Raw genomic sequence first — 25359 nt, 5'->3', positions numbered from 1 at the left:
AACCAGCTGCTAGCAGCAGAGAGGTTTTTCTCCCCCAACTTTACCATGCCTTCTGCTTTCCTGCAATCCATCTAAGAACCTTTGCTTCTTTAGCCGTGAAAAGCATCCCATGTGAGACTTCTTCAGCCATTTTAGAGCCCTGTCTCACTACAGAGAAGATAGTGTTCTGTTCCCACATCTGCCCACCCCTCTCCTTCCTAGGCAGAGAGCTCTCTCATGCCACATGCTAATGCCTTAGAGGCATTACAGGAGCCTGCACCCAAAATAGGGTCTGACTGCAGTTATTAACCAAATGTAGATCTAGACAGATCTAGTTTCAAGTTTCTTTGAAAAAGCCTTAAAGATGAAGCTGAAGAATTTTTGAGTGCTCCTCTTTATTGAGAAGTTTACCTCACACAGCTGTCTCACAGTTTGGATATTTTAAACTGGCTGTTGACATGACAAACAGCAAAATCACAGCAAAGTCACATAGAACCATAGACTTATTGGGGTTGAGAAGGATATTTAACAATCATTTAGTCCAGCCCCATCCTTTGAGAAATTCCTTTGACCAACTTAGAAGCTGTTGAATTCTCGGGTTTATGCATGGTATTTCCCTAGCTATCTATTTCCTCTAATTTCCGTAACTGCACACTGGAAGGATGTATTCTCCTCAAAAGACTCTTATCATAGTGCCTAAGATTATTATCTGTGAAAGCAATGTAAACATGAAGTAACAAGCATCCATCATATCTGCTGTGAGATATGGTCTGTGGGGTTTGGTCCAATAGGAAACAAAAAGATTTGGTTGTATAAAGAAATACAGTGAATTTAGATACTCTGGAAGTTGTGCTAATGAAACAAACATAGAAACTTGAAATGAGCTCTCTGAGCAACGAAAGAAATATTCATCAAAGTTATATTTAGGATATAGGCATATCTGTGTCTGTGGCTTGCGTCCAGAGCTCATAGGACCCTTCCAGTTTGTTAGATTGAACTTGTATTTTAAACAGTTTAGGTGAAACAGCACGTGAGAGATAAAATAATTGCACAGCAATGCACACTTTCATGATTAAGTATGACCTTTATTATAGAAACAACAATAATAGAAAAATAAAGAGTGTCTTCTCATAGCAAATTATTTTCTAGCAATCACATAGCAAGCTAGAAGTGATCAACAAAACCACCTTCATACACTCAAGATGCCTATCTACATCTCCCTCTTTCAACCAGAATTAACAGCTGTGTTTTTAATTTGTCCACCAGAGAGCAAAAAGAACTGAAAGAAAATAAATCTTGCTTTATAAACTCCTTGGTGATTTGGCTAAGTATGACATCATCACACCCATGGGATACCCTTGGTCTACCTTGGGTGTGCAAGAGACCACAGTGAATGGTCTGGGGTGAGAGTTGCATCAAAGGATCAGGATGCTACATGGACGTGCTCCCCTCCTAATCTGTGTGGCCCCACTGTTTCCTGACCAGCACATGCTTTCCAGTGAGTTAGGCATAGCTTCCCTAATGGGGTACATCATATCATCATTCTGGTTCAGGGATGGGTTGATCTCAGCCTGCAGTTGGGGGAAGAAGTGAGGTGGGGGTGCTGAGACCAACACTGCTGGTCACTCTGGGACCCAGCTGCAACTTTGTCTCCTCCCTGTGCTCTTCTCTCTACTCTCTGGGTACATGGGCTCAAGCTGACTATATGAATGGTTTTGGCATGCAGATTTTTAGGGCAGGTTGGTAACTCACTGTTCCAAGCAGTAAGCAGGTTGTGAACAAGTGTCTGACTATGGCAAAGAGCAGCCCTGGAAGGGAAGCAATCTGCCAGGCTTAGAAAATAATATTTTCATTTACATCCATATCAACAGGAAGCAAAAGAAACTGTCCACTGCTCCCCATGATGTAACTATTATGGCTCACTTAGTATACAACTAGTTTATCAGAAGATCCTCTCCTTTGTGTGGTGTTTTTTTAGGAATTTTTGCTCAAAATCTTTTCTCAGACAAGATGTTTAAAAAAAGTCTAGCAGGACCAAGACCAATTACACCTATAGTCTTCCCACTGGGAGGAGGACCTTAGAGCAACTCCATTAGATAAAAAAGTGCCAGCCAAATATCTTCCTAAATTCTGGCAGAAAATAGAAGTCAGCTATAAAAGCTGCACATGGCAACTCAGGGAGCCGCTGGGCTAATTCTCATTCAATGTTAAATTCAGAGAGGCAGCACTCCGTGCTATGCTGGCATGCTGACACACCTCTGACACAGGCTACTTGTGTGTTTTATGGTCAGTAAAGGAGGTGACGGCATGTAGCCTGGCCTGCAGGTGAAAGAAAGGCTGAGTTTAGTGGCTGGGATCTCCTGATGCAGTAGAGAATTCTCCAATGGATCCTTTACCGCTGTGAAGCACTAACCTCATTGGATTAATTTTGCTGCATGTTGGCAGCATTTCACGGGAGTATCCAACTGTTTCATCAGTTTATGCCATGTGCACTTCCCCCGTGCTGTTTAAAGCAAGCCCAGAATGTTATTCATCTAGAAAGGACAGTATGCAGCTTCATAAAACCAACAAATAATAGCAATAAAAAGCATAAAAACAAATCAGGTAAACCTGAATCCAAACATTGCTCAATACCAAAGTTTGATTCACTATAGAAAGAAAAAAGTGTGGGGGAAAAAACATTAACCTTGCATTACTGGCAAAAGTGCCAGAGGGCATCACAAGATTAAACACAGAATTATCAGTCATTAAGAACAGTTTTCGCTCTTCATGTTGATACCATATGTTAAAAGACTGAATATTAACATAAAGGGATTTTTCAGTACAGAACATCACAAGAAAACGCTATATCCATATCTGTAGAAGTAACAAACTCTATAGATCATGCAACCTAACAACCCAAAGAACATGTGATATAGGATTTAGTTTTGAGTGGGAAAGATATCTATTGATCTCTAGTCAGAACATCTTAGGGTCAGATCATGTGTGGTGCTGAGCTTTTTATGCAGTGTTTGTTGCTAAAATGTCCACATGTAGCAGTTTGGGACAGTAACATCACTACTGAATACATAGGCTCGCTTTCAAATGGAAGCTCTTCATAGAATCAACAAAGTTGGATGTATTTACCTTTCCTGCTTGACATGTTATAAATTCTCTTGGTTTAAAAAAGTGAATGTTTTAATCAAGTACAAAAATTTGCTTTCTAAACAATAGATTAACAGTACTAACTAACCCTAAGAACCTTATTAAGAACCTTATTAAGATCTTATTCAGCCCAGGGCCTGAACCATGCCACTGAGTTCAGTGGGCTGCTTGCCCACTAACAGGGGATGAAGGACGAAGAGTGAAAATAAGCTAGGTAAAGTTCACTGAGCAATATTAAAAGTGCTGGAGCCTTTTACAAAACAATAATTGAAATACTCAAATTTAAGGTTGAGTATTTGGCTGAATACAGTTCAAATCACTGTATCTGTATTAAAGGCTTGAAAGTTCAGTATTCTGTTTCTTGTTCTACTTTACCCCATCATCATATTCAACTGCCTCCCTTGCTCACAGCTGGTTCTGTGCAGAAATGCTTCAAAATTGTCTTTATCTTTCTTACTTATCAGTTTGTTCAGACTCAAAGAGACCATTTCTGGAGACATAATTACTTCCACAGCTACATATTCTGTCAATTATGAAACAGCATGACCATGTTTCCTGCTTGAAGGAGATCAGCATCTTTTAGTAATTGACGGAATGGACAGATTTCTTTTTTTTTCTTAATTTAAATAGGTAAACTCTCAATGATTAAACACTAGTAAAATCTCAAAACTATTTTAAAAATATTTAAGGGAAATTAAACTCACAAGATATCATCATCAGTTTAACCCAGTGAAAATCCAGTGAGGTTCCACCACTATTAATAACTGGTCAGGATGTGGGTCATTATTTGTGCAAATTAAACAGTTCCCAGCATTTCTACTTTGTTTAGATCCAGATTCAACTGTCAACAAGGATTTTTTTTCAGATTACTTCAGTCTGTCTTTTTTTTAATGGATGCCATTCCACAGTCCTTTTCCAAGCAAAACTTTAACTGGTAAAGTTTAAGCCATTACCCTGACTCCTAAGGGGAAGGTGTGCTCTTATTTAATATTATTTTCTCTTTTGGCAAATTTTCAGATATGATTTCTTATAATTTTGATGTTCTGCAGTGAACAGATTGTGTGGTGCATGCACATGTGTGTCCTTGTGCACATTTGTGCATACGTTTAGCTTTGTAAATGTTTTGTGACAAGGAGATTTTTCCTTGTTACAGCAAAGAGCATCAGCTGAACTTGGTTGCAAAAGCAAGTGTGATGCCTTTATCACTTGCTTAGCAGGAAATAGACTACAGAGTGTATCAATTAGTGTTCTTTAAAACAGCTCCAAATTATTTCCATATGAAAATCCAGCTCCTCAGATGTAAGGATGCTGAGTAGCATTCACGTTGGGCAGAGTTTGTCCAAGGCTTGTGCATGCTTTTATTTCCCACAGAAGCCTTGATCATACCACATCATAGTGGATTTCTATTTGTTCATGGACCTTGTGCAGATCTACTGCAATTGTGGCCACTTAATCCCTGGCATTTTCAGTGACCATAGTATCTTCCGGGATTAAGAGAGATCACAGTGCTGCTGTCTCAGTAGAGGGAGTTACAAAGTTCAGTGGCAGGCACTGAATCAGATCTTTGAATAGGTGAAAGGGGGTGATTTATGAGCTCTCACAAGACCACAAAATATTAAGCTCTTTGAATTTATCATGCAAAATCATCAGCCCATGTGTCACAGTGTTTTCAGACCCTCATGTTAGTTTTCTCCACATTGTATGGCAAACATGTTGCAAAGGGAGGCTGTGCCTTGAACACCAATTGACAAGCAGGGCAACTTGGCCTGATGTGGCAAGACGGATGCAGTTTCTGCCTCCAAACTCCTGCCCAGTTCTGCTGCATACCTCAGCTGCTTGTCAATCAGCTCCTGAATTGTGCAGTTTGCAGGAGAACATTTCAGGATAAATTTACCATTGTCAGATTGCTCTAATGTGCTGTGCTTTCTGAGGCTGCAGCTCAGGAATTATTGACAAGAAGTTCAGACATTTTTGTAGCAGTGCTGAGACAAGCAATGAGAAGTGATAATTTAGGCACATACTGGTCAGGCAGCCCCTGTATGACCTCAGCTGGGTAATCTCTTACTTGCATCCACAGTCATTGCAAACTAGATTTTTTTTTTCCTAAAAACACTGCCTCCAGACTAAGAATCACATATTAGTGCTCTGTCCTTGTCAAGGGCTTAATAGGAAAAACAAGGACTTTCAAAATGTAACCCTGTTACATACAAGACTGGTGAGAACTTGCAAATGGAAGTCACACGCTTGCCTTGAGACTTCAGCATACAGTGTTCCCACAAGGCTTTCACTGAGCTCTTATTCAACAAAGTTGTCTGTAGCTGTGGATCTCTGGTTTAGTCACTTGAAGGTTGTGTTACTGGAGACATCTATTTTAATAAATCTAAATGCTATCTCTAACAAACCTGATGGATTTTCTGGGGAATAGTGATACTGCTTGCTTTAAGCTATTTTTTTGCATCTGACTTGGATTGTATGAACTGCCTACTTTGTTGATAATATAAAGAATTTAAGATCCTCACTTTGGTCCTCTGAACTACAACTGAATTAGATGATAAGAATAGCCTAAAGTAGATGGTGTGAGTTCTCTCCTTCCCACCTTAAAGAAATCATTTCCAGAAATATTAGCTTTAAAGACATGGTGTCATCCCTTAAAATCACTTAAAAATGTGGCTTCAGGGTAGTGAGATTGCTAGGTAGAAGCTAAAACTCCTGTGACTTCTCTACTTGCTGTGCACATTTGGAAGCACAAGTGCACCTCAAATACGTTCATATCCTCTTTGTGGCTTTCTTCTGGAAATCAGGAAAGTGGCAAACACGATGACTAACAATCCCAGGATACTCAGGCCCACTGCGATGGGAGCCACTTTGCTGTTTTTATCAGGAAAACATTCTTCTTCTGAAAGTAAAAGCAGGTCAGGAAATGTGTTACAGAGCAATGTACTCCTGGACTATACATCTGCATTCCAGAAAAGATAAAAAGTTGGCAAATACAAGGCAGAATTTCTCAAAACCTTAGTTTTTTGGTTTCTTTTTTCTTTTCCTCTTTCTCCTTCCTGAGCTTTACTTACTACACTTTTATCTGTAGTGAACCTTGCCTCAAAAAAACAACACTCACCCCATTCAAAACAGCTACATGCTTCACTGGAGAATGACTCTGCTCTTTCATGTCTGCAGTAATTGTTTTACCACCAAGACCAGTACATACACATGTAGGAGTAGGAGGCTTTCTTTCTGCCAGCAGATGTGGAGCATCCCATTACAAAGTGTAAGTCTGAAAATAAAGAGCAAGGCATATCCTTCATGGACAAAAACTGTTCCTTTTTACCATCTAACGGCTTCTGCCCAGTAAGAAGAGTCAGACCAGAGAAGGGAGCCCAGCACATCGCTGGTGCAGCAAGGATCCTAGTTAAGTCAGTATTTTCTAAGAAAAATCAAATTCTAATTGTTCTCTGTGTTTAATTCAGGATATTTGTGGATAACTGTGGCTGAGAACATCCAGAGATGCCAGGAGCCTTGGACTTAGTCCAGGGTGTTGCTTTAGTAGTACCATTGTAATCTTATTGCACATATGATAATATCAGAAAAAGTTTTCACAGAATGTTTATGATATTTTTTTTTACACAAATAATATTTTTTAAGAACCATCCAAAGATATACTCACTCTAAACATACCTGTTAGCTACAGAGGGGGAAAATACTGACTTTCTCAACCAGTCCCTACCCAAATGAATATTTAAGTTATCTTCTAATTAAATGGAAACTCATTACTTAAAAATCAACTTCCAGCCTGGGGTAAATTGTCAGCTTTCTTATGGAGAGACTGCACCATCTGCATCACCAATATAAACAGAATATTTATGGAGTGACAATGGTAGAATCAGTCTCAAATTCACAATACAGCAAGTGTAGCCTTGGGAGTGAAATCAAGGTCTGGGAAAGATCACTAATGTGTTATCCCAGAACAGGATCAGTCCTCCATCTTCCATCTGATCTATAGGAAGGGTCCTTCCTTGGGCTCCAGGGAAACCGAGATCTCTAGCATGATGCTTTGAGTGGCACCTGAGTAGAAAACTATGCCTTTTGCAGGGTAGCTTGATCAGCTGAACCCCACAGTATATCCCAGCATAGCGATGAATCCAGTTTGCAACCATAGAGATTAATCCAGTTTATGAGGGAGATCAAACACCCTCTGCCTCTTTCACTCCCTGTGACTATTCCAAAGTAGATTTCAACAACACTTTAAGACAAAACCCTCTATTGTTATTGTCTAATTCTGATGACTATACTGGCACAGATCATAACTTAGCTTGGCTTTTTGCCAGTGGGAATCTTTATGCTGATGGTGGGCAGTTAGCCCAGGGAGCATGTTGAGTGTATGACATCACGTCACAGCTCCAGAACCTCCACATGGCTCTGCCCAAAATCTGATCCTCTTCCCATTTGATCCAGCTGATAATTTTACGTGATGCAATGTCCCAAAGCCAAAAGCACCAGCATTCTACTAGATGCTGCTTTTTAAAAGCTTTGTCTGGTTAATGTAACTTGCTGTTAAGGAAGTGAGCTGAAAAGTATCTGTATTTTAAAAAATTGCAAAAGCAGGAGATGTTTGAATTGGCCATTTTGCCTTGACAAAACCTTGGACTATGAACTCTAGGAACTGTTTCTGACATACAGAAGTGCAGTTCAGGGGACACTTTTACAGCTTTCCAGACTCAAACAAATAACACTGCTGCAGTCTGTACAAAATTGTAAAGAACTTAAAACCGATGATCACTGGTGTTGTCTTTTTCTTCCCCTTTTAAATATAAGCAAATCAGGAGCAACAGAAGTGAAACTAGCAGTCTTGAGATATGTAAAGGGAGGAGGCTAGTGAAAAGTCATTCCTTTACTGGGGATTTTGTCTTTCCAAATCTGCATAAACAACAGAGGTACGTAACAGTCTCATAACCATTTTATGGCCACTAGAGAATTATTTCAGAGGTGGAAGCTGCTTTCTCAGCCTGTTGGTTAAGAGCAAAACTAATTTAATTTTGTATATGGTACTGATTAGGTGAGATTAGCCTGACCCTGGGATGGGGAAGGAGGAGCAAAAGAGAGTCTTTCAAAGCTCTGTCCCTGCTAGAGGTGAGGCCCTACCAAAAGCCATAAATGAACTCACTCATGGGAATGTGGGGACCAGACAGGATCTCATGATTTGTTTCAGCTCACTGTTATCCCTTGAAAAAGACCTTGATGAAAATGAGAGCATGAATTGTATTCTCAGTGTGGCTTTTAAAGAAAAGCATGCAAAAAAAGGAAAAAAAGTCTCAAAAAGCCCCATATGTTGTTTCCCATTATATTCCTTTCAGAGTAAAAAAGGCAGCCAAAATGGTGACTTAACAAAAGAAAGAATCAGTCAAACAGAGCCAAACTGAGCCAAAAGTCAGATCTAAAGTAAAAAGGAGACTATAGGGGCAATATTTTTTAATGATGCAGAAAGTCAAATGTCAGAAGGGAATGTTTTATTAGTGCATCTGAAGGGCTGGAGAGCTGATGAGCTTGTCTGTCCACCTGAATTCTTGTATGGAAATGCCCTAAAGGGAAGGCACAGAAATGAGAAGATGCACAGTTTGAAAGCAACCACAGGGTCCCGTCTAGTCCATCTCTCTGCTTTTGGTAGGATCTTTCATGCATCTCATTAAAAGTACGGCAGTAGACCGTGAGAGTATCCATAATGTGGGGCATGGGAGTTTCCTGGTACACCCAGCAGCCTTGGACCCACAGCCTGGTCAGGTCCTGGCTGCATCGCTGGACAAGAAACAAGGATGACATCTCATTTCCCTGTGGAAAGAACCCCAGGTGTGAGTGTAGGGAAGAAGTTGTTATGAGTCCCAGTACATTCTCCCAGTGTAAGCAATCCAGAGATTAGGGAAGTCAGTACTGGTCCGTCTTCGTCTTTTACTAAGCTACATGGTTGCCTCTTTGTGGTGCTGCTCAAGAAGGGACAAATTGCAGAGATGAGCGTTACACTCTTTCTGAAACTGTGAGCATGCCAATCATGCTCCTCCTCAGAAGAACATTTCATCATGTCTAGACACAGCTGCTCTGAAAGTATGATCCTGCATTCACAAATATTCCTTATGAATTGGCAGTTTTGCTGCTGCAGCTGTGGGACTTCATGAGTGTCAAGAACCTTGCAAAACAGATAAAATCTGACTATATTGAGAACAGTGTCCTTGAACTGATCTGTATATATTAAAGGTTTGGGCATTGCAATGGTAGTGAACACACCCCTGCTTACTCAGGGAGAAAATGCATGAAGAATAAAATTGTGGTTGTAGAGCTGAATGAGAAGGTGAAACAGAAGTTACTTAATGCAGGAGGAGAAGATACTTTTCCATCTTCCATAGTTACTAGCACTGTGTTGAAAATGATTCAGAAAAGGGTGAGAAAACAGTATCAGGCAGGTTTCACTATTTAAAACCTATTACAAAGTTGTGATTGCACTATAGGTATTAACAGGATCACCATGTGTGTATGGTCATAACCTAGCAGATTATATCTATGAGGCTACCAGAGTGCTGACATGTAAATCCCAGAAGGGTGGAAAAGGTGTCCTCCTTACCTTTTCCAAACTGGTTACCAACAATATCAAACGCCTGCAGCTGCATATTAACAAAGAGTAGCTGGAAGTTCTTCTCCAAATTGAAGGTTTGCTTGCTGGCACACTTAAAGGAATTCCCCAGCTTTGTTGTAAACATCTTCTCTTGTATAGCTCCATAGTAAAGCATACCTGGAGGCCATAAAGACAGATAAAATGAGAACCCACACCAACTGTTGGAACCCACATCTTTCTGAGATGAAATGGAGGATCCATGGTGCTTTGGTAGAGCAGCAGTCACAGATGTGACTAAAGCATGGACCCTTCCCCCCTAAAGTATCAGTTACATTTCTTCCATGTTTAAATGAGTCCAATTCAGCTGAGCTTGGGTCTGAAAAGGTGGCTAAAATTCCAGATGCTTCTTCAAATCATATTTTAACAACTTGAGTCTGCAAGAAGGGGTTAGGATTCTCACAGGAACAGACATCTGTCTTGGGTCTCCAGCACATCTATTTCCAGACAAAACAGAGATACCATCTCTCTCTATATATATCATGTATAGCATGGGAATACCTAGTCTGTATTGCTTTATGCATTAAATATGTTTTTAAACGTATTCCCATGTCACAGTACTTTATGGAAATACCACTCAAATTAAATGCATGAAAAGATCTCTAACCTAGGCATATCCTTTATGCATATCCTCCTTTATAAGCAGATATACCAGTTTAAAGCAAAATCATCCACATTACCAACTCTGCATCACTGTATCTCAAGCAAAACTGCTGGCATAACAGCATGCAGCATACTCTTGGTCCCCTTCAGTCAAAATCAGTACACCAGTGTGTACTGATACAGATAGTTCAGTGATTTTTATCCCTGAAAAGATATGGGTTTCCTCAGTGCAAAACGCTGGCGGTGTTCAAGACCAGATTGGACGAAGCCTTGGGTGAGATGGTTTAGTGTGAGATGTCCCTGCCCATGGCAGGGGGTTGGAACTGTATGATCTTAAGGTCCTTTCCAACCCTAACTATTCTATGATTCTAAAAGGACTGCTGGTGGTCTGTGAAATGGCAGCATCTGGCAGAGAGGCAGTAACAAGCAGGCAGGGATAGCAGTGGTTCTTGCCAGCACCACTGGGAGGACTCAAAGTATATTTGAAGATTTTAAAACTTATGATTAAGTGGATTAGTTTGTATTTGCTGCAGTTTGCACTTAGCGATGCACAGGAAAACTGATCATTTAGACTGAGAACATCCCTAGGAGACATGTCATCTGGATCAGCTTTGCTTTTACTTTAATTGCTGTAGATTAGAATAGGCTCCACTTGAGTTAATAGAAATACTCATCAGTGAGAAGAAAACTAGGCACTGAGCTTCCAAAAGCTCAGTGCTATTAGGACACACCTGCTCAAGCTCCTGATTTGCTTTTTTTCTTTCAGGGACAAAAGTCAATCCAAATACTTATGAGTAACAAATGGAGAAGTGACATAACATAGTCGTTAACCTGTCACAGATTTGAAATATTTGGAAGAACTTGTGCAAAATTAATGTCAGATAAAATCTGAAGTGATGGCTTAGAATTTTTCTCTCTGACCTAAACAATGTTCTTTTAGCAGTTCTTGGTATGTCACATCTGGAGCAGCTCCTGACTGTTCAAATGATGAGAAGCAGGGTTGTATCAGAAAAAAGAAAGAAAGAGAAGAGCACAGACAAGGTCTAAGACTTCAGGATGAAGAATCTCACCCTGGGTCCAGTTCTCATTTCTACAAAATCAAGACAAGCCTCCTCTTGATACTGGTGTATTTGAAATCTGGATCCAGCTCTGCATTTCTGTTATCCAGATACTGTATTCATTTAGTACGCTTATTAGATTGGAAAGATGCATCCAGCCAAACTGGAGTCACAGCATTTTTGTGGTTTTGAGGGCTGTTTTATATATTAAATTTAGGTTTCAAGTAATCTCTATTCAGAGAGAGGTGGGGCAGGGACAGTTTTGAGGACAAAAGGAAAATTGAACAATTCTGATAACACTGCATCCTAGTTCCTTCTCTTGCATTTTCATACCATAAGATTTAGATGAATGACATGTTGAAAGCCTGATAAAAAACGTAATTTGCAAAAATCCAGTGTCTTAAAGATATAAAAGCCTATCTCACACCCAGAAGAGTTTAATATGAAATTAAGACAATGCAAAAATCACTAACCTTCAGAAGATGACTGTAACCTGGTCTCAATTTTACTGACATAGTAGCTTGGAGCTTGCTGCAAAAGAAGGTGTATCTTTATTCACAATACGTCCGCATATTTGTGGGGGAAAAAAAAAAAATGCAGTTCACCACACCAAAATGGTCACAAAGTGTTTCCCAAAGAAACACATTTTTAAGCTCCACCTTTAGGACCCAAAACCCAACATGCCTGGATGTATTGTTTTTTTGTTTCCAGGTAACTCCATCTAAAAGCTAAGAAGCTGGTGTCATGCATCCACTTCAGCTACATCACCACCTCTGCTCAGTTCAGTGAAACTGAACCATACAGGTGTAGTTTACACAGACTACTAAAGCTAGACATTTGTGTGATGCTTGTGGCAACCAAAAGTAAGAGGGAGTTAAACAAATAGTATACATTGCACAAATTAACAGGCATGTTATAAGGACATTTTATTTTTATTCGCCTGTTCTGCTTTACTGAGAGTCACTACAGTGCTCTCCTGAGCGATCCTGCACTGAATGAATCCATGCTGACCTGCAGTCTGACTGCTTGCAGGATTTAAGCCTGCACCTTCAGAAGGACTTGGGACTCCCAGTGCTGCAGAGCACTTTATGCATAGATGCCCTTTGCATGAGCAAACTGCAGAAAGCAAAAGAGCTTCTGTGTTCTCAGTAATACTCCTACTTAAAGGAATAAAAAGGTGAGGTTAAATATTACCCCTTTTTTGGTGGCAGCTCTAAGTTCTGTTTGGCCACAGTTAGTAACTTGGCTTAGGGAAAACACCTGCTCCTACTTCACGTCTTGTGGGCTGGTTACAAAACTTCCTTTTTTCAAGTTCTTTGCAAAAGGCAGCTGCAGCGGTGAGTACTGAGCCAGCCTCCCACCTCCTGCTACCCTGCACCAACACCCCAGCCCTGTGGCCTGATCCAGCTCCTCTTTCACCTATGAAAATCAGAAGTGCCACCATGGGAGCACTCCTGGTTCAAAGCAGTTAGGGAGGCTGTGGAGGCCAAACACATAAAAACCAGCAGCAAAATGATTTCATATTAACTTGACTTTCAAAGAAGTTTGAGGCAAGCCCTGCTCTTCTCTTGAGGCTTATCTTTAAGTGAAGGGCGGATTGTCTAATTCTGTGCCAACAACCACATTTTTCAGGGCAAGACAGGTCAAGTATCTCCTAAAGGTTCATGTCACTCTCCTTAGCACTGCTGCAAGCTGGGGCTTTCATGGGTACTTGAATCATCGGACTTTTTCTAAGGATCCTTGTAACACAGAAAATGCTCACCTTGTTGCAGGAAGCATACATTTAAAGCAAACACTTACAGTCTGAACTGAGCCTTTGTTTTAAAACAGCTCCTGGGTTTTTCACCTTACTTTTCCTTTGTAGCTTTTAGAAAACACTCTGCCATAAACTAAAATCAAGACGATTGTTAATTGAAGTCTTTTCTCTTCTCAAGCATTAATGACTCAGGAGTGGTACAATTTGCTGTTGTCTCTTGGACTTTCTATGGAAAAGACTAATTAAGTGCTTGTACTTAATTGTGATTAATTTGGGCTTGGAACCAGGCTGTAACATTGACATTTTGGCTTGATTAATTGAAGGACACAGATCAGCACTGATGGCCAAATTACAGCTCTGAACCCCTATGGAGCTCCAGAACATGGCCTTAATGCGTCACAGAATCACAGAATCCCAAGGGTTGGAAGGGACCTCAAAAGATCATCTAGTCCAACCCCCCTGCAAGAGCAGGGTAACCTAGAGTACATCACACAGAAACTTGTCCAGGCGGGCCTTGAATATCTCCAATGTAGGAAACTCCACAACCCCCCTGGGCAACCTGTTCCAGTGCTCTGTCACTCTCACGGTAAAGAAACTTTTCCTGATGTTCACATGGAACCTCCTATGCTCCAGTTTACACCCATTGCCCCTTGTCCTATCACTGGACATCACTGAAAAAAACCTAGCTCCATCATCCTGACACTCACCCTTTACATATCTGTAAACATTGATGAGGTCACCCCTCAGTCTCCTCTTCTCCAAGCTAAAGAGTCCCAGCTCCCTCAGCCTCTCCTCATAAGGGAGATGTTCCACTCCCTTAATCATCTTTGTAGCTCTGTGCTGGACTCTTTCAAGCAATTCCCTGTCCTTCTTGAACTGAGGGCCCCAGAACTGGACACAATATTCCAGACGCGGCCTCACCAAGGCAGAGTAGAGGGGGAGGAGAACCTCGCTTGACCTACTAAGCACACCCTTTCTAATGCACCCTAGGATGCCATTGGCCTTCTTGGCCACAAGGGCATATTGCTGGCTCATGGTCATCCTCCTATCCACCAGGACCCCCAGGTCCCTTTCCCCTTCACTACTGTCCAGCAGGTCAGCCCCCAACCTGTACTGGTACATCCCCAGATGCAAGACTCTACACTTGGCTTTGTTGAATTTCATCAAGTTTCTACCCGCCCAACTCTCCAGCCTGTCCAGGTCTCGCTGAATTTGCCATCCTCCAACCCTCAGGCACTTCTCCTGTTTCCCACAGCTTACCAAAGATGATGGAGAGTGGCTCAGCAATGACCTCCGCCAGCTCCCTCAGCACCCGCGGGTGTATTCCATCCGGACCCATCGATTTATAGATGTCCAGATTGCTTAACTGATCCCTAACCCAATCCTCATCTACCAAAGTGAACTCCTCCTTTATCCTGACTCCTTCTGGAGCTATAGGAATCTGGGTCCCCTGGGGAGAGTCTGCAGGAGTAAACACAGAGGCATAGAAGGCATTCAGCACCTGCCTTCTCCAGGGCACCCGCCTCGTTCAGCAGTGGGCCTATATTGCCTCTTGTGTTAGTTTTATCCACTGTGTATTTGAAGAAGCCCTTTCTATGGTACTTAACCCGACTCGCAAGATTAAGTTCCAAAGAGGCCTTAGCTGTCCTAATTGCCTCCCTACATTCTCTAACAACTGTCCTATATTCCCCCCAAGTGGCCAGCCCCTCCTTCCACAATCCATAGATCCTCTTTTTCCACATGAGTTTGCCCAGCAGTTCCTTGTTTAACCATGCTGCTCTCCTGGCTCCCCTACTTGACTTCCTACCCATTGGGATACTCTGATCCTGAGCTTGGAAGAAGTGGTCCTTGAATGCTGACCAACTATCTTGAGCCCCTTTACCACCTAGTACCCTTTCCCGCAAGACTTCCCTTAGCAATTCATTGAAGAGGCCAAAGTTGGCCCTTCGGAAATGCAGAATTGTGGCCTTGCTAGGTATTCTATTCCTCCCACACGGGATCCTAAACTCCACCATCTCATGGTCACTGCAGCCAAGGCTGCCATTGACCATCACCGCTTCAACCAGACCCTCTGTTGGTGAGTACTAGATCTAGCAGCGCTCCTCTCCTAGTTGGTTTGTCCACCATTTGCATTAAGAAGTTATCATCAATGCACTGGAGGAACCTCCTAGACTGTGAATGATTGGCTGTGCAAGTCTTCCAGCAAATATCGGGGTAGTTAAAATCCCCCATGAGGACCAAGGCATGTAGTCGTGAGGCTGCTTTCAATTGCCTGTAGAAAGCCTCATCAGCTCCTCTGTCCTGATCAGCAGGTCTACAATAGACCCCCACAGCTGTATCACCCGTACCAGCCTGTCCCTTAATTCGTACTCACAGACTTCCCACTTGCTCCTCATCTGCCCCTGGACAGAACTCAATACATTCTAGTCTCTCTCTCTCTCTCACATAAAGAGCAACTCCACCACCTCGGTTTGCTGACCTATCTTTCCTAAAAAGGACACAGTCATCCATGACCACATTCCAGTCATGTGAGCTGTCCCACCATGTCTCTGTGATTGCCACCAGATCATAACCTTTAGACCGCACACGGACTTCTAACTCCTCCTGTTTAATCCCCATGCTGCGTGCATTGGTGTAGAGGCATTTCAGGGAGCGAGCTGAGCACGCTACTGGCACCCTTGGGAGGCAGGAGGCCTTCTGGTCTTCATTAATACTAGAACAATGCCCCACTGGTTCAAACCCAGCTACAACCCCCTTGCACTTTGAATCTAACCTAGAGCTCTGTGAGTGAGCTCTGCTAACTCTTGCCCTGGTACCCTTTTTCCCCTGAGGAGCAGGATCTAAACAACTATCCTTTCCCTCAAATGAAACAATAGATTGAGAGTCCTCCCTAGTCCGCCATCCTTCAAGCCCTAGCATGTTTCTCTTGGGCTTGTCCCTAACAGGCCCAGTTATCTCTCCTTCCCCCTTCCTACCTAGTTTAAAGCCCTGTCAATGAGCCCTGCTAACTCCTGCCTCAAAAACCTTCTCCCCCTCTGGGACCGGTGTATCCCACCTGCCACCAGCAAACCAGGTGTCTCATATAGCAGCCCATGATTGAAAAACCCAAAACCCTGCCTTTGGCACCAGTCACGCAGCCATACATTAATCTGCAGGCTCTTCCTATTTATCTCTTCACCCTTGCTTGTAACAGGTATGGAGGCAAACACCACCTGCACTCCAGACCCTCTAACCAGCTGTCCCAGGGCCCTGAAGTCTCTCTTCATCACCCTTGCCCTCCTTGTAATAATTTCATCACTGCCAACCTGAAAAACCAGCAGCGGATAGTAGTCAGAGGGCTGCACCAGATCAGAGCTTCCTTTTAACATCTCCAATCTGAGCCCCAGGTAGGCAGCAGACTTCCCTGTGGGATGGATCTGGTCGACAAATGGGCCCTTCTGCTCCCCTCAGAAGGGAGTCACCCACCACAATTACTCTTCTTCTTGGTTGAGGAAGTTCTAAGGCATGGGGGTGAGTGACAAGCCCTAGGTGACTCACTAGATAGATCTACCCCTTCATCTCCATTTACCTGGCCCTGTAGTTCCAAGACCTCGTACCTGTTATTTAAGGGCAACTGGGAGGGAGAAAGGGATTGCGAGAGTAATGCATGTAACGTTCATTCAGAGTTTGATGGGATCCAAACCACACTGTATTCCTCCCTGCCCATTAATAACTTTATACATAGTATTAATTTCTGCTGTTAGCTCTGCTGGCATTACCACCCAGCCATATTAGCTTTCAGATAAATAGTACTGCACACTGCCTCCCAGAATGTGTAAACAATGCAAATGTCTGAGGAAGCAAGAGTATGGCTGCACTCAGCCATTTTCTCCTGTGGTTACCACAATAGCAACAGCACTTTTGGTAGCTTATGTTAAAGCCTCAGCCACGTATGATGCAGTCCCATTGGGAACATGGTATCAACAGACACAATGCCAAAAACAAAGCTCGTTTTCCTGCCATGTAAGTACGGCCTCTCTCTTGCCCAAGTTTCTCTGTGTACTTATAAGTCTCCTTGGTGTGGTACATTTTAAGGGCACTTATCTACAATTTTGCTGTTGTAGTTCACTTGTTTGGAATTTTCCACTGAGTAATTAGACAAAATTAGTCCCTTTCAGCTGTGGATGGGCTGTGGCTCCTTGACACTTACAACTGCACAGACTGCCCTTTCAATTTAACAACCACAGTTGGCTTTTGGCTATGCAGATGTGATACTTGGCGTTTATGGGAAGCAAACGACTAACCTCACCTGTATTCAAGTGGTCCTTGAGACACCATTTTAGAGGAGCAATTTGATAGTTTGAGTCAGAGTTCCCAGCACACGTACCTTAGTCATCTGCAGGGACTACAGTCCCAAACCTGTTCCCTCTGTTTTGCTCCAATTCAAACAGCACTTTCTATCAGAGAATGGCAAGGCACTGTACTTACCCTTCATTGCATATATGAACCTTTCCAAATTGAAAGTTCAACTAGATGAGACATGATTTAACATTGAAGTTAGCTCTGCTCTGAGCAGGGGGTTGGACTAAGTGGCCTCCAAAAGTATTTTCCAACCTGAATTACTCTGTGGTTCTGTGACTCTAGCCTCTTGGGAAGGACAGGAATAATAGTGCCTTATATACAGGTCAAAACTAGCATAGAGATAGATGAAATGCCTTTCACACAGTGCAAACTGGTTTAAAGGCAGTCTAAACTCCACCTTCCCAGTCCTAAACACTCCGTCTCTCTAAATGCAACAATTACCTTTACAAAGGTGAAGTTTACAAACCCTCCACTGAAAGTTATGTTCAGTTCAGACTGCACCATTCCACAGCTTCCAAATGTCTGTGTCACATTGGGGATGACAGTCATGTACTCCATCTGCTTCTGTGGAGAGAAGAGACATTGCAGGGCTGCTGATGAAAAGGAGAAGGGAAGATTAATAAGAAAAAGATACTTATAGCTGCATTTTTTTTTTCCCCAGACAGGCTCTGGGGCTAAATGAACAGGCCAGTGGTGGTAGCAGCCTAATTGCTGTCTGCCAGGGTTGTTCCCTGCTCCTGAGCCAGCACTAGTACTTGTCTGACACATCACCAACCTGTTCCAGTGTGTAAGACAGCAGAAAGTAATAGTTTTCTGCTCATTCAGTGAACTGATACAATTCAGAGCAGGATTAGGTGAGTGCCAGTGGTAATTTAAAGAGGGGGAGAAGTGGGAAATCGTGCCTGAAGGCAGAGGAAAGATCAAGACAGTGGCAGATAAGGGTTTAATTGCCTTTGACATGTGCTGCTCCTCATATCACTCTGGCCTCTTATGTCCTGCATAGTTCATCTCTAGCACCTATCAACCCACACTGTAGTTTGAAAGGAAAGCTCTGCAGCCCTGAATACAGTTTGGCTCCTTCAGTCTCATCTCAAACACACATTACTTTTGTAATAAGTATCTCACCATGGTCTGGTGAGGCTGGGAATCACGCTTTCCTTCTGGCTACTGTCATGAAGAGGGATGAAGAATACTTTTACCAATATTAGATATGTAAGAAACTTTCAAACCCCAAATATGTAATGGGTTTGGCCCAAGGCATATGAAGTTCAGAGCCTGAGCCTGTAACCCCACATACTGTATTAATGGAGGCTACAAAACTAAAGTCTGACTGACATAATCACACTTTCAGGTTTTATGACATCTTTTGCTGGACTATTCATGCCATTCACCACAGCTAAGAGAAGGTACCAGCTGCCCAGCACCCTGCTCCGGTCCAGCCTGGCAGTTCCTGTGATCCTAAAATCTTCATGTGTCAGTACCAGGGCAACCCATCCCCGGATCCAAGTCTGTGAACTGATAATTTCTTGCTTTCGTTGCAACTCACAATGTCAAGCCCTTCACTGAAGTCAACTCAGATTTTAACTAGTCTCCCATTCTAGAAAACACAAATAATAGAAGGCTGATCTACTCCCCCAGTACTGCTACTGCACATACATCAGTGAAAGAAGAAAGCACCCATATGACCCACTGATATCATCATACAAGCCAAAGTGCAGCAACCAAGATGCTGTGGCACAGAAAGGCCTTAGACTGGTAGCAAACCACTTATTTTTATCATACAAGCTACCTCCTGAAAATTGCTTTGAAAAGAATCAATTCCAGCTAATGAAGAAACCTTGTAATTAAGTCATCACAAAGCTCAGCCTTGTGCTTCCACCTCACCTTCTGTGCATTTTGAGCCATCAGCTGCAAACCCATGACTGCTTTGATGCAGGTCCTGTTCCCACTGGAAATGGTGTATATACCAGTGGGGATGGGAGAAGGCTGAGGTGCAAGAGTGGGTCTTGTTGTCATCATAGTAGATGGGATGGCTGTTCGAGTCCCTGGATGAATGGTTGTTGCATTTGTCATGGCTGGGGCTATTGAACTTTCAGGTAGCGTTGTTTGATTTCCAGATCCTGTGGTGGGCTTTACAGTTTGCATGGTGGCTGCTGTAGTATTTATGGCAATAGCTGTCATTTGTGTATTTGGTGTTGTATGTTTTATGGTTGTGTTTGTGGCTGCTGCTGTTATTTCTGCGCTCACACATGCTCTGTCTTGCTTGGTGGAGGACACAGGGTGTGTGGTTGCATTCTTCACAAGTGTAACCGTTTCCATTGCCTGGGTTGTAGTCTGACCAGCTGCAGTTGTGTTGTCTGCTGATATTGTGGATACCACCATGGGAGATTTCTGGCTGATCACTTGAGTGGTGGTGGCTGCTGCCTGGTCTGTCGTGTGATGGCCTGGTGCTGTTGTTACCTGGCGCTGGTCTGTTGATTGCACAGTTGTTCTATGGCTCATGGATGTTGTTTTAAGAGAGCCTGCGCTGTTAAAACGAACTGTGGTACCTTGATGGGATGACGAATGATGACGGGGGTGTGGCTGAGAAGTAGCTGTATGTGGGAAGGATACTGTTTCTGGAGACACCTTCACCCCTAAGGCCACTTCAGCAAAGCAGGAGGAAAATGCTGCAAAGAAACAAGTAAGTCAGTAGTCTGAAAGCCTTTATGTTTGACGTTTCTGCTGATACCTACAACATAATTGCATTGAATTTTCTATCAAATGGCCAATATGATTTAATTCTTCATTTGGCTCCAGTCATGATAGGAGAGTAAAAGCAGACGTGCTGTAGGACTATCTGTAACTTTTCACCACTCTCCCAATCTTCACACCTCTGAATAAACCCACTGCAGTGAAGCACATTGGCTCCCAGGTCCCTGCATTACTGTTACGGCTGAAGAAGCCAAAAGATGCCAGAGGTGTAAGCAGACCTTGCACAATCCCCAGACAGCACAAGAATTCTCTTGAAGGCAGTAGTACAGCAAGATTTGATAGAAGCAAATTATTAGGACCTAAGGCAGATGAAGTGTGTGTAACAGGGGAAATGGTGGTGGGTTACTTACCAACAAAGCATGGGGAAACGGGACATTTTTTATGCATGAAGGAAGTGAGGCAGTGTAATGGCCTTACAGCGATTCACAACTGGTCTGGGAAACTGGTCTGGGAGACAAGGAAAGTCCAGATATTTATTTATGGTTTTGCTGTAGCCAGGCCAGCTTGAAAGCCGAAGTTCTTCCTCCAGGAGGTATCCAAGAGGATGCTCCAAACAAGTAAAAACTTTTTAGTGATGGGCTTTCAGCAGTGAGAAACACATTTCAGGGTCCAGCATCCAGGGGCATTTGGACCACATCTGGAAATAGTCACAGCACCAAAATTACACTTCCATCTTATACCATTTACAGAAACATGTCCCTTGCAGAGCTGAAAAGAAAGTATCTGGCTCCTAAATAACAAAGTGAAGAAAAATTGGCAAAAGTACATTGAAGAGTAGATGAAGGTCACAACTCTTCTGCTTGAGCCTGTCATTATAAATATGCAAGAAGACCCTGTAAAGACAAGGTCAAGCTAAAAGAAATCACAAATCACTGATTTATATGAATTCGCTGATGTGCATGAAGCTTCAGGTGTAGTTAAATGCTTTTCTAAATTAGCTTGAGGACAGAGCTGAATTCTCTCTTTTTGAGAGAGAAGGGACCTGTGCTGTAACAAACTTGACTGCCAGTGTAGCTGCTATCAATCATCAAAGAAGTGCAACTTGATAACAGTTGAAAAGACACAAAAATAACAGGACAGATTCCCCTGATTGCAAATTTTATCAGAAGGAACCTAAAAATGCCATAATTAATATGATACTTTAGTTCTTTTTCTCACTTTCCTTTAGTCTTTACCACACCTTATGGCAGAGCTGAAATGCAGGTAAATTCTCTTTCTCTGTGTGCTGGTGGAAAACCAGAGCAGTTGCCGTATACCAGACATAGGTAGCCTCAGCTAAATGTGTTACCACAATAAAAACAAAAAAGAAGTTGCCATTTTCACCTTTTTTTTTTCCCTGTAAGACTGCACAATAAACTACCTTTAAATTTACACGTCTTAAATAGTCAGTACTTCTTAGCTTTTTACTCAACAGATCGGTTTTGATTACTGACCAGATAACATTTATCTTAGAGACAGGGAGAGAAACATTATTTCACTGACATTTGGATGCCAGCCACAGCTTTTAAATGAAACTTTATACTCCCCAAAAGATCATTTCAACATAACTATTTTTCATTACAGAAACATTCAGCCTGATGGGGTCACTGAGGACTAAAGTCAGAAATGTCTTTGGAGTGGCCTATAGCTCATGGTCACCAGGCGACCTGCCAGCTCCTCCAGCCCCCCACAGCTCTCTCAGGCATTTGAAGTTTCTGTCAGGGCACAGTCACACTGCTAAACCTGTTGGCCTGGGTCATCTTCTCAAGAGGCATTCAGCCACACGAGCTCCCAGGGATAGGTAAGAATTGTCGACTGTTCTCTGGTTGCACCTAATGATCTTTGCTCTTCCTGGGTAGCTGTTGGAGGTAGTTGAGTAGCTCTGCTGAGTGAAGGGGCAGGTGGGCCTATGGGATGCCATTCCTACCCTCCTGCTAAGGTCTGAAAGATTTCACCATGGCTCCCTCATCATTGTAGCATTGCATCTCAGGAAGTCTGGAACATCTCAGAGAAGGAGCCACCTGAACAGCTCTTCATACCCAGCCCCTTTCACAGCTCTGCCATTAAAGAACAACAAATACTCGCAGCTCTGCATCCCAGATGCAGTTAATCTCCCCGGTTTGGTTTTGGTTTGCCTTTTTTTTTTTTATGAAGCCAGTTCAAAACGTCATACACCAAACATTTTGCTCAAGGGATGCATGCTCCCTGGGGTGTGTCTTCCTGGAGCAAGCTGCAACCTCCTCATCACACCTTGGCTTCAAAGTTGTAAGCTACAAATGCCGAGGGCTGTGTTTCTGCCCAGCAAGTCTCTTTGCATGTGATGCTCCAGAATAAGCCCCTCAGAAAAGGATCGGAGATTCACTGTTTCCAGTCTGTGCCTGGAGCCCTCATTTTTGTGCTCTGGTGAAAAATTTTAGTCAATGCCAGCAAAAGAATAACGGTGCCCTGCTCCCAGGCATTCAATGGAAAAGTGGAGCACTCAATGCCATGATCTGGCTGTGACATTTCTCAACCTGCTGTCCTGTAACGGAGCGGATGAAAAAAACTCACTGAGGACTTTTTCCCCTTCTTCTTTAACCGCACACTCATACTGCTCAGCCACCCAGCGGGTTTGTTCCGCTTTATGCTGCCCAGAAGAAATGCCCGTGTTTAGCTGGCTGGTTTTGTGTGGACACAAAAACCTGACCCAGCTCCTACAATCACTGAAAACACTCTCACCAGCACAATCTGCTTTGATCTGAGTCCCTGAGGAACTGAAAAAGCCCCAAGATTTCCTGAGAGGTTTCAGTACTGTCACAGTTTCCCTTTAACATGGGAGCCATTTCTTAAGCATCCAACCCATTAGACCTTTATCCTTTAAACTCTGACTATGTGTAATTCCCTACCTGCACAGAAAGACTTGACTTTGTGGCATTAATAAACCTTTATAAGGAATGATCAAAAATGGATAAGGAGCTGAGGAAACAAACTCTTTCTGCCCTTTCTGGTCAAAAAGGTCCTTGTTGACACTAAGTTATTAGTGTTACTTCCTCAGTCTGATTCTTGCTCTCCTTTCATGTATATGTTTGGAAGCTACTTCAACAGACTCTGTCTATGAAGTGGTTGCAGGAAAGCAGAGCAGATAACAGTGTGAGATGCTTATGGTTGAGCCCCTGAGCTTTTTCCCTGTTCACTTCACTGGGAGGGGGACAGAAGTTGTTACTTGTTTGATCCCTGTGTGCCAATGGCAAAGCCCACTGCAGAAATCCAGTGCCCCACCAGTGAGCTCAAACCTTTAGCCATTACACAGATTAAGTCAAACTCTTTCTCAATCTGGCAGATCTTGTACTGCTGCGGGTGCTGAGGGATGACTTCACATGCTGGGTCACATCCTTCGTCAGGCTGGCTCCACAGATTCACAGAGCAGCACTAAGGATTGGAGGGTGACTGTGATGTGGTTTGTCACTGAAATAAGCCCCAGCCTGCCTTTTCCAAGCCTCTACCTCACTCTTGCTTTCCTGATCATGCTCTCCATCTTGCAATGCAGTCAAATTACTCAAGCAGCGCTTCCTTAGTTCTTATTCTGCTTGTCAGTTCTGCTGGTCTGGAAATAATTTTTAATTAAGAAAAGCAAGCCCAAAAAAGTCTGCTTCTAATACTATTTTGAACTCACTCCATCACACGGTCAGAGTTCATCACCACAGACTGCAAGGGAAAATTCACAGGAAAATATCAGATCAACTATATCAGCTGCAGTGAAATCTATTTCTACTTATTTCTTAGCAGTGGGACTTTACTAAAAGCCCTTAGTGCTAGCAACAAAACTATTTAAATTTTTCAGTCTGTTAGGTGCTGTCCTGACTGCAAGGAAACAAAGCCAGCATGGTCTACCTCATTTTCCTCATAGAAATGGTGGAGGATATTACTCACCACAGGTGAAGGCTAGCAAGATGAATTGCCATTTGCTCCTCCCCATGGCCAGCAGGTTTGAGAGACGCTGCTTCTTGCTGTGGAGCAAATGGAAAGGAGATCAAGGTTTCCTGGGGGCTGGAAAGTTTCACTTGGTGCAGGGAGTGCTCAGTCACATGGCTGGAAAGGAGGTGGGGAGAGAGGGGGAGACCGTGCCTCTCATCTGTAAACTACTGCAGAAGAAAATGAATTATGGTTAGTACAGGAAGTGAAAACAGAAGGGACTGCTGGGCTAACTGCGGGGAGAACAGGCTCTCACTCTCCAGCTGAGAGCTGGGGCATTCTGCAAGCCACATACAGCTTCACGCACCTCTCTCCGGTTTCATAACCAGGTGCAGACTGCAGCTGTGCCCCAGTGGAAGGATACAACCTGTAAATCAGTGCTTTTCCTGTGTTCTTTTTAAAATGTACTTTCCTTAGGGCCAAATTCGTTCTTCTATACTAAGGCACAGAAGGGAGAGGTGTGATCCTGAGCCAACTCCACAGAGCACCTGCTAAAAGCAAGACAAGGCTGAGCAAAGCCCCAAACGCGCTTTGCCCATCTAGGGACTGTCAGCAGCCTTTGCTGTCTGGTTCAGCCCTGCTCCAGGAGCTAAGCTTGTAGAAGGTGGATCAGCTGTGGTGACTCACCATTAGTCTTGCATCCAAACACACTCCTTGGCAAATAGCAATGCCCCACCTATGACCCATGAAGTGCCCCCTGGAAACCATGCCAAGCTGGGACAGGCGCTGAACAGGCAGGTCCCAGCACGTGTGGCTGTGCACCAGAGATCTGCAGCCGGAGAATGTTACCCCCACTCATGTGTGTGGCTGGATTTCCAGCCCCCGTCTTTGCCATGGGGACTGCTTGGTGTGGGGAACTCCCCTGGGTTCAGCAGTAGCAGTCATTTTTTCTTCTTCTTAGTAGCTGGTGCAGTGCTGTGTGTTTGATTTTCAGCCTGGGAACAGCGCTGATAACACCGATATTTTTAGTTGTTGCTTAGTCTGTTGCTTGTTTAGTCTGACCAGAGACTTTCTGAATCTCATGCTCTGCCAGGGAGGAGGGGAAGCCGGGAGGAAGCAGAGACGGGACACCTGACCCAAACTAGCCAAAGAGGTATTCCATACCACAGCACGTCATGCCCAGGATGTAGAACTGAGGGCAG

General features: G+C 43.2%; 1 protein-coding gene across 3 annotated transcripts; it reads right to left on the bottom strand.

Annotated features, from left to right (window-relative positions):
• Nucleotides 1-3246: 3246 nt before the first annotated feature.
• LAMP3 (lysosomal associated membrane protein 3) lies at nucleotides 3247-24708 on the bottom strand. 3 transcript variants are annotated; one of them, XM_061452394.1, is made up of 6 exons: nucleotides 24176-24698; nucleotides 19418-20202; nucleotides 17975-18097; nucleotides 11910-11967; nucleotides 9728-9895; nucleotides 3247-6019 (listed from the first exon to the last, which is right to left on the bottom strand). In XM_061452394.1, exons 1-6 carry the CDS (start codon nucleotides 24219-24221, stop codon nucleotides 5880-5882), a joined length of 1320 nt encoding a protein of 439 aa, XP_061308378.1. In that variant the 5' UTR covers nucleotides 24222-24698; the 3' UTR covers nucleotides 3247-5879. The 3 variants fall into 3 exon arrangements, with proteins under 3 accessions (XP_061308378.1, XP_061308379.1, XP_061308380.1); XM_061452395.1 differs by lacking the exon at nucleotides 3247-6019 and adding an exon at nucleotides 8610-8910 and having other exon boundaries at nucleotides 24176-24708; XM_061452396.1 differs by lacking the exon at nucleotides 3247-6019 and adding an exon at nucleotides 8811-8943 and having other exon boundaries at nucleotides 24176-24705.
• Between the last annotated feature and the right edge of the window lie 651 nt (nucleotides 24709-25359).

Source organism: Pezoporus flaviventris, unplaced genomic scaffold, assembly GCF_033815535.1.
Source record: "Pezoporus flaviventris isolate CSIRO_AGI_PZ_B2104156 unplaced genomic scaffold, CSIRO_AGI_Pfla_v1 ptg000013l, whole genome shotgun sequence".
Lineage (NCBI taxonomy): Eukaryota > Metazoa > Chordata > Aves > Psittaciformes > Psittacidae > Pezoporus > Pezoporus flaviventris.
The sequence above is the reverse complement of the archived record's forward strand: the minus strand, read 5'-3'. Positions and strand labels throughout refer to the sequence as shown.